At 43.8% G+C, this 12711-nt stretch overlaps 1 protein-coding gene across 1 annotated transcript; it reads right to left on the bottom strand.

The window, feature by feature from the left end:
- Positions 1-359: 359 nt before the first annotated feature.
- Positions 360-11934, bottom strand: znf296 (zinc finger protein 296). Its single transcript, XM_053622670.1, has 3 exons — positions 11487-11934; positions 7829-8134; positions 360-3435 (listed from the first exon to the last, which is right to left on the bottom strand). The coding sequence occupies exons 1-3, from the start codon at positions 11536-11538 to the stop codon at positions 1883-1885; spliced, it is 1911 nt and encodes a 636-aa protein (XP_053478645.1). The 5' UTR covers positions 11539-11934; the 3' UTR covers positions 360-1882.
- Between the last annotated feature and the right edge of the window lie 777 nt (positions 11935-12711).

The raw sequence follows: 12711 nt of genomic DNA, 5'->3' as shown, positions 1-12711 counted from the left end.
TTAACCCGATGTTTATTATCAGTGGAAAAGTGTGCTTATTGGAATACACACAAATACAGGTGTGGGCTTTCGGAATGACCTTTGAGTCCGAGCACAACTCAAAGGAAGTAAGGAGGGAGAAGAGCAGCTCTCCAGTCTAAACACGGATGAATTCTTGATGTATTCTCAAACAAGTAGTGGCAGGTTCCATTCCATTGCAGACACACACACACACAGACACTTTCGACTTTGCATCAGTCTTTTAATATTCACCTGCACAGGCACAGAATAACAAAATTATGTCTGCTTTACAGCAAAGGCATGTGCTTCCCATGGAATGCTGGGGGAAAATATTACACATACATAACAGATATAACTGAAATCAATACAGATGAAGCAAACAACAAAATGGAAGGTCTTCATAAATCATCATTAAGGAGGGTGAAGCTCTCTATGTACAGCGTGCTATTCCCTGAAGTGATGGACACTGTTGTGCCCAACGGCTTTTCACATTTGTCTATATTCAAATAGTCAGAACTGTACTTTTTTATTTATTTAAAAGAAAACAGTCAAACTGTCAGACACCAATAAGCATAGAAAATAGACTAAACTTTTTCTGCATACATACAATAAGACATGTTTGAACCCATGTGTATTTACACACACACACACACACACACACACACACACACACACACACACACACACACGCAAGCAAGCAAACGCACACACACACACACACACACAAGTGCTCACACGGCAGGTTCTCCAGGCAACAGGTCAGTGCTGCTCCCCACCCAGTCATTCCTCTGAAAGCAAGACATTTCATTTACGCACTCATACAACATGCAGCACTCACGAGAAGTCACAGGGCAAAAGACACCTTAACATTTTACGACATGCAGTTAAACAAACAGAACATTAATCTGTAAACAGAAACACAGACCAAACAGAAAGCATACAGACACCCGTTTCTTTTCCATTATAAAATGAAGCTTTATGCATAGAAGAGCAGCTAGAGTTTTCGAGACGAGTTGGTTACAATGCACAGAATGTGTAAGCGCTGACATTTACAAAGATCCCGAAGACATTGCCATGCATGTTTGAGATGAGGAACACAGAAGTCTGTGTAATGATTGTTGATGCTCATTGCCACATACCCAAACTGTGCTGATTATAAACAGTATCCCAAAATTAAGGTCCAGTGTTTAGGACACAGATTAAGACTGTTTCCAAGTTTAAAAGGATTTTCAGTTGAAACAACAACAACAACAACAACAACAACAACAACAACAAAAAAAAAAATTATAAAAAAATTCCCCATTGCCAGTATAATTCTCTCAAAAATGTTGGGGAAAGAGAGCATTACAAAATTCTCACTTTCCTTGTCAATTTGACTTTAAGAGTCACTAAAATTGAGAATGTAATTTCTTGTAATAAACAGAGCTCTTTACAAATAACCAACCTCTAAGAAACTTGGAACAAAAAACGAATAAGAATCATGTACAGACAATCTTGATCTTTCTTGATCATTGATGCTCTAGGCTGATTCACCCGTCTTCTTTTGGGGCTGAAAAAACTATAGCCTCTATAGTCCTGGACAGACTGGACAATCACAAGTCAACTCACTCACCGTAATGAGCGTAAAACATTTCAAATATCATACAGAGTCCTGAATCCTTACATGAATGGTCACAGTTGTCTACATGTAGGCACTTGATTGCAATCCGATCTAGGATAGCTGATCAATTACATAGCCCAAAAAGTGGCTCCTATTCACCAAAAGATGGGTTTGGTACCTCAGTTATTGAGGGATATATTGACCAGGGGCTGGGCAGAATCAGATCCAAGCGTCTGGTGTGCTGGTTGTGGTCAGTATGATCCCTGAAGGATTCCTCAATGTTCAGGCAGTTCTTGGAGAAAGACTCAACTCTACTTTATGGCTGGCATCTTCAGGAGTGGGTGAGAGAGCACCATCAGTGGTGACCATCGTCTCGGATTCCTCTTCTTTGAGAGTTTTGGACATTGCCACACCCTCTGTGATGGTTTGGACTGGGGCTTCAGAGTGCTCTATGGTGGGATCATCCTCCATTTTAATGGCAAGGTTGGTGTATCCAAGAGGAGGGCTAAGAGAGTGTGTGTTCTGGCTGTAGGCTCCAACTGTGGCATGGCTAATACCATGTGTCTTCTTGAGGTGCTTCTCCAGTGTGGCGTAGACGGTAAAGGGCACAGAGCAGAGCTGACACTGGAAGGGGGCACGGGTGCCACGGGCGCCATGGGTCTTCATATGGCGTGTCAGCTTGCTGCTCTGGGCACAGGCATAACTGCACAAACCGCAACGGTATGGCCGTTCGCCAGTGTGGCTCCTCCGATGCACAGTCAGGTTGCTACTGTTGCGGAATCGTTTGCCGCAATATTCACAAGCTTCTTCTTTCTTCTTGCGACCACCAGACTGCCGTCTCTCAGTGTCCTGTTGCCAATCAGGCACCACATCCACACATTCAACCTCTGCCTCCACCTCGCCGTCACGCTCAGGCCTCTTGGGAGTACAGTTTCCGCTGGCGATGCCGCTCTCACCAGTCTCTCCGCTGTCCAGTGAGCCCTCTGAAGGGCTGCCGTAGGGTGAAGGATGCTGCGGCTCCACCTGCACCTCCTCATCTACCTCCGTGTGAAGTTGATAGCACCTCTGCAAACTGTGGTTGGCTCCTCTCGGCTGGGATGGCAACAGGATCAAACCTGTACCTGCAGTGTCACTTTCCTGATGCCCACCATCCCCATATCCTTGCTGAGAAAACCTGCTTGGGGCGTTTCCATCTTCTTTTGTGGTGGCAGTGACAAGATTTGGCATTCTTAAGGAGATGTCTGACAATTTTAATGAGCTTTCTGGAACTTTTCGGTGGCTCCTCATGTGACGAGCTAGCTCTCCACTTTGAGCAAAGGATAGCTGGCACATAGCACAATGGTAAGGCTTCTCAGTGGCATGTGTGCGCCGATGAGCAGAAAGGCTGCGCAAGGACTGGAAATTATGGCCACAGACCTCACAAGAGAACTTGCTTAGCAATGGAGGGGTAGAGTGAGGAAAAGGAGAAGCGGCAGGTGGAGATGTAGATGGCGAGGGCACGACTCCTCCATTCCCAACACTCACCTCCGCCAGCCGCTGTAGACACATTGAGAAGTTCATGCTCTGAGGATCCTGTCCTCCTGACAAGGGGGCATGGATCTGGAGCTGATGGGAGCGGGGTAAACGCTTCAAGGTAGAGGAAGTCTGGAAGGCAGTGGCCAGTGTGGCACCCAGGTGGCGTGGATCCATCATGGCTGGTGGTTTGGGCTTTTGGTTATGATTGGCCTCAACTTGGTAGAGACTCAGGGAGTGCGTGTACTGGGCGTGTTGGAGGAGAGCCCATGCACTAGGCAACTGACACTCACAAACCAGGCAGGTAAAACTGGATGGCTCATCTGCAAACAGAAATTACATGGAGATTATTTGACAAGAATTGGTTTTAAGGTGACCCTATAAAATGTGTTAATGATTTTCGAGGGAGTACACAAGTGGTACATTGGTCAAAGTCTGAAATCGTCACTACAGAGGGTTTGCCATGTTCTTTTAAGAAATGGGGATCTGAAAATCTGAGTTAGCATTAAACGTGTCCTAAAAGTCCAAGAGCCAATCAAATTTCAACATGCAATTGCAGGTCATTCAACATCGCTTAACCTGGTGTGCAGGTTTGGGGGTATTTCTAATTTGTATTCAGACCACCCATATTAATGGATCCTGGATTTCTTAATAAATGTAAAAATCAGAGTGCTTACATTTCTTTTTCTGTTAGCTCATGCCTTTTTTGTGGAACCACCATGTCAGGAAACTTATTACAAGAACGTAGAGACCATTTTACTTGAAATTATTAAGAGCACATATTCAAATTTACACTGGAACACTGGCATACAGGTAAAAATGCAATAAAGTGAAAATGCAAATCAGGGGCCACCAGAACAGGCATGGCTAGTCCAGTAAGAAAATGACATCCCTCTCTGCCTAAGGTCATGTGTGGGAATGCATTGTGATGATGCGTGAGACAGTTTGCAGCATGAAAATGAAAGGACGTCAGCAGAAGCCGCCCATAACTCATAGAACGTAATGTCATTTCGTTTGTGCAGGGCAGAAACAGGTTTAACGGCAAACGTAAAAAGTAGGGCATGCTACAGCCAGAGTTAGAATAGATGAAATGGTATGCATGTGTGACAGCAAGTCTTTATCCATAAAATGATGAAGGAAAACAAAATGGTGAAAAGCAAAACCGGGTGCAAAGTGTTGTCTCTGTAGGTTGGCAGAGAAACCGTGCTTAGGAAAAACGTCAGTAACCTTGCCAGGGTCAAGGCTGCTAGGTGTGCCCACAGGAGAGTGTGTCAAGTGTAAAAAGAAGGACACAGACTGAAGCTGCCATAAAAGAGGTCTGAGGATATCTTCAAATATATGGTGAGCTTTGTCTCTTTTTCTGAGAGCCACTCACCAATTAAGCAGCAAATTGCTAATTAGCGGAACGAGGCGAAACGAAGGCTTTATGCAAATGAACCCTGAGTCAGCCTGCTTGATAAATGGGGCTTTTCTGCATAAATCAAAATGGGAAACAGGATCCCAAATATTGAACTGGGGGGGGGGGGGGGGGGGGGGGGGAATGCATTTAATTTTTTTTGGCTGCCAAAGGGGCTCAGGGCTGAATGGTATAAGCCTCTTTCATGTCTCCTCAAGTCAAAATCCTTCTGTATTTTATTGGGAGGGGGTTTAAGGGGTGAGAAGATTAAAAAGTGTCTCTGCCTCTGCCCTCTGTCTAAGGCTCTAGGCCTGGAGAGGAGAGAGCTTAGAGGAGAAGACATGCCTTTGAGCCTTTGGGAAGGAGGTTAAAAGGAGCGGTGGAAAAAAAAAGAAGCAAAAAATAAGTTTGACTTAAGAACAAAGAGAAGAAGCCCTACATGACATTAAGCAACCTAGAAAAAACATCACTTCGATGAGTGCACCTTGAAACCCTCAGTGTGAGTCCCCTTCTGCCTCCAAATCTCTCCCTTGGGTGGGTGAGACAGGGGAGGGGTGCAGGGGGGCTTTTGTCTCGAGGTCCTGGAGTGAAACACAATACCCAACCCGTCTCTCTCTCTCTCTCTCTCTCTCTCTCTCTCTCTCTCTCTCTCTCTCTCTCTCCTTTTTTCCTCCCTCTCCTTCACTCTTTTTGTAAGGATTCCCATTTGGCCCAGGGTAGCACTTGCATATTAAGCAGAAGCAATAACTGCTAATTAAAAATGCAGATTGGCTGGGAGCTCTAACGAGCAGCAGGCGGAATCTTCTCTCCCTTGGGAATGGAGGAAGAAAAGAGAAGGTGGGAGGGCGAGAAAGAGCGAGCGCAAGAGCGCGAGAGAGAGAGAGAGAGAGAGAGAGAGAGAGAGAGAGGGGATAATGAGGGCACGAGAATGAAGGAGAATGGTGAAGATAGGGTATCAATGTATTGTCTGAATGATCAATCACATGGTTACTTTAAAACACACACACACACACACACACACACACACACAAACAGGCCAAGGTGCTAAAATCACACACATGCACTTGTCAGAGGGACACATTACTGTTGTGGGGTAACTGACTTTTCACTGGATGAGTCAGAGTGAAAAAACTAAATCGCATTACTGTCCCTCACTCATCCGTTCACACAGTCTTACACTTGCACACCATTTCAAAGAGACACTCAATACATCAGAATACTGAACAAACTTCTGAACTTATTCCTGCCTTGACACCTGTCCTTAGCATCAAACAAGCATAAATGTGAACGAAGAAGGACTGAGCCCTGTGAAGCAGAGAGAGAGAGCGATGGCGAGAGGGCGAGAGCGAGAGCGAGAGAGACATGGACAGACAGAGGCAGAGCTGTCTGTCCCTTGAGCTCCACACAAAGGAAGGAAGTGCAAACATGTGCGCGTCAGTGTGCATGTGTGCGTGCACTGTAGATAATGATCAGTCATAACCACCGAGTCCCTTGGCGAACACTTGTCACCTTTAATAAACTGCCATGTTAGCTTAGCTTAGCAGGGAAAGGTAACAGCAGATCTCGATTTGGGTTGCTGCAGCCGAGGTGTGAGTCAAGTCACAGGAAGTCACAGTTCACTAAGCGGACAAATAAAGAGCAACGGTTGCACCTGAACAGACTAGTGACCCTGCCAGATTACTGTAGAATAAGACAAACCACATGCACGGAGCAGGATAACATTAGCTCGACACTCTGATTTCTTTTTCTTAGTAATTTCTGAGCAATGTAACTAAATGAGTGCATTGACTGGCAGGAAATCAACCGGGATTATATTGAAAAGTTCATTACTGTCATTATGCTACTCACAGTAAGATGGTGGGAAACCTGCAGACAAGGCACTAAGGATAAGTGAAATGTTTGAAGTTTGTACAAACCTCTGTGACCGGACTGCATGACTCAAGCCTAGCGAAAGAATCTCTCACGCTGGAAGGCTCAAAACAAGTTGGCCAACATCTGAGTTTGCAGAATATGCAGAATATGCAAATTCAGACCCTTCAGTTGTTCTAGAATTGACAGATTTTTATAACTCGGGTTGGTTAAGGTTGGCAAAAGAATTGATCGAAAATCGGTTCAGAAAAATGATCTAACTGACACGATGCTGCCCTTTAACTCAGATGCAGGACAGGTTTGGTGTCTGAAGTTTACTTCATTAGTTTTGTCCAAGAGCTTGGAAGCAGGTGTAAAAAATAAATTTTCAAAAATAAAATAAATTAAAAAATCCTAATTTATTCATTCATTCACTTACATTAACTGCTGGAGCATAATCTGGCAACCAGTCCATGACTATGCACCACACATATACACATTCATTCACTCACTCACTCACTCACACCTAGGAGCAATGGAGTATAGCCAATGCACATACCAGTATGTTTTTTGGGAGAATGGTGAAAACCAGAGAACCCTGAGAAAAGCCAGGTGGACATGGGGAGAATATGGGAAGAACATTCGAAACTCCATACAAACAGTAACTCTTAGCCTATCCTATCCAGCTCTGTAATGTCACACAGACTTGATGTAGCTTGCAACACAAGATAAGACCTACTGTGATGTAAAAATGAACAAAACTTCACCATATAGATAAACACTGCAATGTTTTGAGGTCATCCATCTCGGACAACTGGAATAACTTTTTAGCCTTAGTACAATCTGGTATCCTTCCGCCCTCTAAACGTCAAAATCTCTCCTATTCTACAAAAGTATTTATTTACTTAAGAATAGCGTAGTGTATGATGTTGTTTTAAGCATGTATATAATGTTTAAGGGTTGAGATGGACTGCCATTTCTTGGTATTTGCATAAACCTCGTAATTGAAGTGTACAACTAAAGAAGTAAAATGTGGACAGCAAACTTGCTTTGGCTCAATTTTTCCCCCCCACCAAACTACTCCTTTAAGTGCCATATTATAATTGCTGAACAGTATTGAGTGGGAGCTCACGGTGTGTATGTGTACACTACTGTGGGACTTGTGCTGTTGCATGGCCTGGCTGCGCTCTGTTTACCTGGACATCTCACCTGAGAGACCGAGCCAAGGAGATGCTCAGGTGTGCACCGCTTCCCACTTACCCCCCCGGGGTGTGTACAAATGTGCGTGTGTGTTTATGCAAGACAGTGTGTAACCATACTGCCTATCCCTTCCATACAATTAGCGTCAGCATCTCTAACTCACAGAGGCCTCAGCGCCGCAGCAACGGCGATCTAATGAGACGGACTGGGGGCAAGTTCGTTAAATGGAAGGACAATGAAAAGATCGACATTAATTAACACCCAGAACTCACCTGCTAGGTTAGGCTCCACCTTCACACCTGACTCTTCCTCCCAACGACTGCCTGTCATCCTCTTCAGCTCCACATAGCCTGTTTCCAGCTGCACACCTGGGCCACGTCGGAACGCATGATTGGCTGGAGACTGAGGTGTGTGGTCCAGTGGGCCAGGCCTAGTGCTGCTACATCCTCCTTGCTTGTGCTGGATGAAGGTGAGGATGTGAGCCAGAGGGAAGGCCTGACCACACTGACCGCACGTCAGTAAATCGCTGCCTCCAGGAGAGCAGGGTGGGCTCGAATTCACGCTAGGCTCTGGGGCATCTGAAGGAGAGATCACAAGCACAAATACAGGTTTATGAGGGATTTTTTTTTCTCTCGTCATCTTACACGCAACCTTATCGGCTTAATGGTTGATGGTTGCTAATACCAGAAACCTAGACAGGAACTGAATGCCTCTGTTTCTTCGGCCATGGAACTTGCCCCTATTTCCCTTGGCATCGTCACCTTCAGTCTTCATGACTCACAAATCGGTGCATCAGTTTTAACCAGACTACACAGCTGCATCAATTCAAAAATTAAGAGCTGATTGTAATCCAGGTGTCTTTGTATTGGTCTAATTATTCGTAGTAACAGTTTATTATTCTTTACTATTATTCAGAAATGTTATTCAGTTTTGATTTGTCACTGCGCATTTTCTCTTTCATACTTTCACAATTTCATGTTTACAGTCTTCGCCCCATCAAGCTTCCCTGTGCTGTCAAGGCAGATTTATCAGAACTGCTCCCGAGTCCTGCCCAAAACGAACTTCTTGGCTATTTGCAGTCTGTCCATCAAACAAGGCAGAAGGGAAAGAGGAAGCAGTAACAGGTAAAATCACACCTTCGTAAGTTACTTCTAGCTGACTGGCTGGGTGATATGGCAAAACTGCTTGAAGACATGAGGCATCACAATATTTAGAAGTTTAAATTTGCATTGAATAAGGAGAACGAGGAAAATTATTTGATTGGACATAAGCATTTATTATTCTTTACCAGTTACCTAATTATCTGGTATTATAATACTGACCCACAATACTCTCAGAAAATTGCACTGTGACCCAATTTATCCTGATATTGAGATCATATACTTGCCCAAAACTATAGGTGAAGTGCTGGAGTGGTGTACAGATATTTCTGTTGCAACTTATGGGACGTCTGAAGTGCCTCATAACCGCTGATATGAAAAAATGTTTCACAAACGCTTCCAAAACATGTTTGGAAGAAAGTATAAAATAGGCTTTATTTCTAGTAAAGGAGGCATGGCTTGTATGCCTGTCATTCCAAGTAAAAGAAGCATGGCTTTCCATGTCTGTCATCGACAAAAATGGAGCCGTGGCTTTTGTGCCTGTCAGTCGTCGTAAATGAGGTGTGTCTTCTATGCCTGTCAGTCACACCAAAAGTGGTGTGGCTTCCTACTCCTCAAAGCCAACAACACCCATCAACAGCCAGAACGAGCTGTTACCACAATAGTGATCACACTCTTGTTGTATGTCACTGTATCAATATCAAAATAGCCCTATGTTGATCATATTGAATTGTTGCCTGCTCTAAATGCATCGACTCTACTGGACATGGTCAAGTGACCAAATGATCATTTCCACGATAAAATAGGTCAATGAAGTACTTAAGATCTTTCAACAAACAACCGCTGTCTCTCTCACCTCACAGTCACATGTATACCCCTGAAGCTCTAAATGACCTGCCTAACCCATCTTCTAAATAGACCTTCACTTGCTTGTTTGTGTCAGGCTTTCTAACGAAGTGTTACTTTCACTTCTCTACAGCCCCATCGAGCGTGCTTATCTGGCACCCTCAGTCGGACACTGTCTGGTCAGCAGATGCTGGCCACTTCCTGTGTCTCTGCCACTCGGCTTGCTTTCAGACAGGAAACACTCTCACTCAGCTACTGCGCACAGCGACGACACTTACCAACTGCTTCAACTCGTTGACACTTTACACACAACACACGCTCGGGTCGCTTCTCGCATGTTTCATGCAAGCTTTCATGCGACATTATTAATTTGTCACAAGAGCCAGAGTGGTAGTTGGACCGACTGTGAGACATTGTAAATAGGACTACATGGACAACCAGTAATTGGAAAGTTACAGAAGTTAGTGAGCAGAGAAGTCACCATACTAGACTGAAATGCAGATCTACAGTTAACTGTTTGACGGTGCGCGCTAGGACTGTTGGAACCCTTGGTGGTGATGATGAGCAAGAAATCTAATTGAAATGAGGTGAATAAAAAATAAAATAAACCTCAGCGTGGCCCAGTCTTGCGACATGCTGTGAGCACAGTATTTACAATCTTCTAAAAATAACTCTCTGCTCAGTAAGAGGAACATCTCTTATCTCTGTGCTTGATGGAGGATGGTTCTTGCAGGTGACATTTAAGCAGTGATCCTGCCTCTAGCGCCTCTGGACATGATGCCCCTGCTAGTGCCCACTACAGGCACAGACAACACCAAGAATGGGCAGGACCGCACTCGTGGTTACCCAGAAATGTCACCTTTCCTGTTTCTGCTGCTGCTTTTGCGCACTAGGCGCGGCTGCACCGTCCTGCGGTCAGGTAAAGGCGCGCAAGGTTGCCAGATTGACCTCGATTCCACGGCGGTCTATTTTTCTCGCATTAGATTGCGGAACATGTATAGCAGACACAGTTGAACAGAGGTACCGTGTTGACTGCTTTGGAGTGAAGCTAGACTTGTTTTTTTAAAAACCGGTTAGGTCTGAAAAACGTAGATTGGCGGATTCAATCTGGCAACCTTGCACCTCTAGTTAGGGGTTGGGTGGGGGGTGAGAACTTATTCAGTACAAAAACATTGATTGACTGCCATTTTTATTTATTAGTTTCAGACTAACAAACAAACATTTTTGATTGCTGGCTCTTATTCCTGACAGTGTTTTATCAACACAACCACATCCAAATTGAAGCGTGTTTATAAAAAGCACCGACTCAGTGCCTCCTTGTGTCTTTCCTGGGGTGAGAATAATAAATATTTAAAATGCACCACAGTCTACACAAGGCTCCAAAAATAATATATAATGAAATTTAATAACACTTAAATGAATTACCACACACAGAGAGAGAGAGAGAGAAAGGAAAAAATGTGAAAGTCGGGAAGATGCAATAAGGAAGTAAAGTGGCGTTGCGCGGCGTGTTGGGTCTCCAACCTGGACGAGAAGTGACCAAGGTAGTCCAAATGATCCACAATAATGATCAGAAATACCAGTTCTAGCCCAGAGAAGATAGACTCACTTCAACAATCCTAAAACAGTCACGGGGTCAGCTTTCTCAGCTTTTGTCCAGCTTTTTGACACTTGTCATGTGTGCATATAAAATCATAAGAGATAAGAAGAAATCCCTCTTTAACACAAGGTTGTGTTTTAATATAACCTGTAGGAATCACAGTGATTACAGCATGTAGACTATGAGACTTATTTTTACTATTGATGGCTGAATAGAAAACCGCATAGTAGGTCACAAAAATAGCACGTCAACTATGCCACACTGCGTGTTTACAATTGTTGTCTACAGGTTTTTGCATCGTGCACGTGTCCACCACTGGTGGCGATTCAGATATACGTGTAGTAGTGTGCGGTTTGAGACGTGGCCCAAGTTTTCCAAGCTTACCTTGAATCACGCTCAGGTGTTGCGGTCGGCTCCCAAGTTTGCGCCTGGACATGATCAGCTTTTTTTTTTTTTTTTTTGTGCACAACTCCCCGGCTTTTAGTCGGTGTTAAATACCTATACGAAGTCCTGAATGAGTGAACACAACGAGTTCAAATGGTTTCATAAAACAAATACAAAAACAAATACAGAAACAAACAACCGAAGGAAAATACACAGTCGGCTTCTGGATTTATCTCCGCCGGTTGTGGTCACGGTCGCAGCCTTCTGCCCGTCAGTGTTCAAGTTCAGGCAGCTAGTCACCAAAATAGGAGGCGGGGTTACTAATTATCATACGCCACGCCCAATCCTGCTTCTCCAAACAGTAACCACGCCCCCTAGACCCTTGCTATAGCCTACGTTTGTCTAACTCTATACACTGTATATTAAATCAGAATCAGGGGCGTTGGAATAACGGAGCATCTTAAATCTTTGTGGTATAGGTTTTGCTTTTATATTATAATTGAAGATAATGATACAGTCAGACTTAATCTAACAGAGGTAGAATAAACAAGACAAAAGTTTGGATTAAAAAAATAAATAATGAGAGCTACTCGTGGGTCTTTCAAAGGCGCAAATGGTTTAGTCTATTTTACACGTGGATGGGTTTATTATTCTGGTACTGAAGATCTTATTCTGATATCTTTATCAGTTTTGAAGTGGAGTTGGAACAACAAACCAATAGTTGGGTTTTATTCATTTATGTTTAAAATATTATTTTCCTTATATGATTTTGTAATTCATGGCTGTACCAATCAAATCGATCCAAACATGTAGCTGTTGCTCTTTATCTGTCTTGCATAAACAAAACTAATGGTTGTTTTGATGAGGTACAGCAGCACTGCCTTACACCCGTAAAATGCTTCTCTACTGGCTAAAGGATGTGGGTGAGGAGGAAGTGGGTTTATTGAGGTCGCCTAAAGACAGGTGTGTGTATGTTGTTTTTACTGTCCGCCTGATTTCGAAACCAAACCGGTACAATCTTTACTTATTTGTTTTAAACCTACTACCACGCCTTTACATCTTATATAGTAATGAAGTTAGAGCTGATGAAGCTCAAAAAGGTCTACACTGCTATCTAAGGAGAGATCGTGGACCTTGGTTTACAGCTTAAGGCAGTGTTTTGAATGCTGAACTGCGCCATCAGGTGGCATAAATCAGAACTTTAAAGCTTTGGGGAAAGCGAGTA

This window comes from Ictalurus furcatus, chromosome 4, assembly GCF_023375685.1.
Source record: "Ictalurus furcatus strain D&B chromosome 4, Billie_1.0, whole genome shotgun sequence".
NCBI classification, from domain to species: Eukaryota; Metazoa; Chordata; class Actinopteri; order Siluriformes; family Ictaluridae; genus Ictalurus; species Ictalurus furcatus.
Note: the sequence above shows the minus strand (reverse complement) of the source record. Positions and strands in the feature narration are given on the sequence as shown.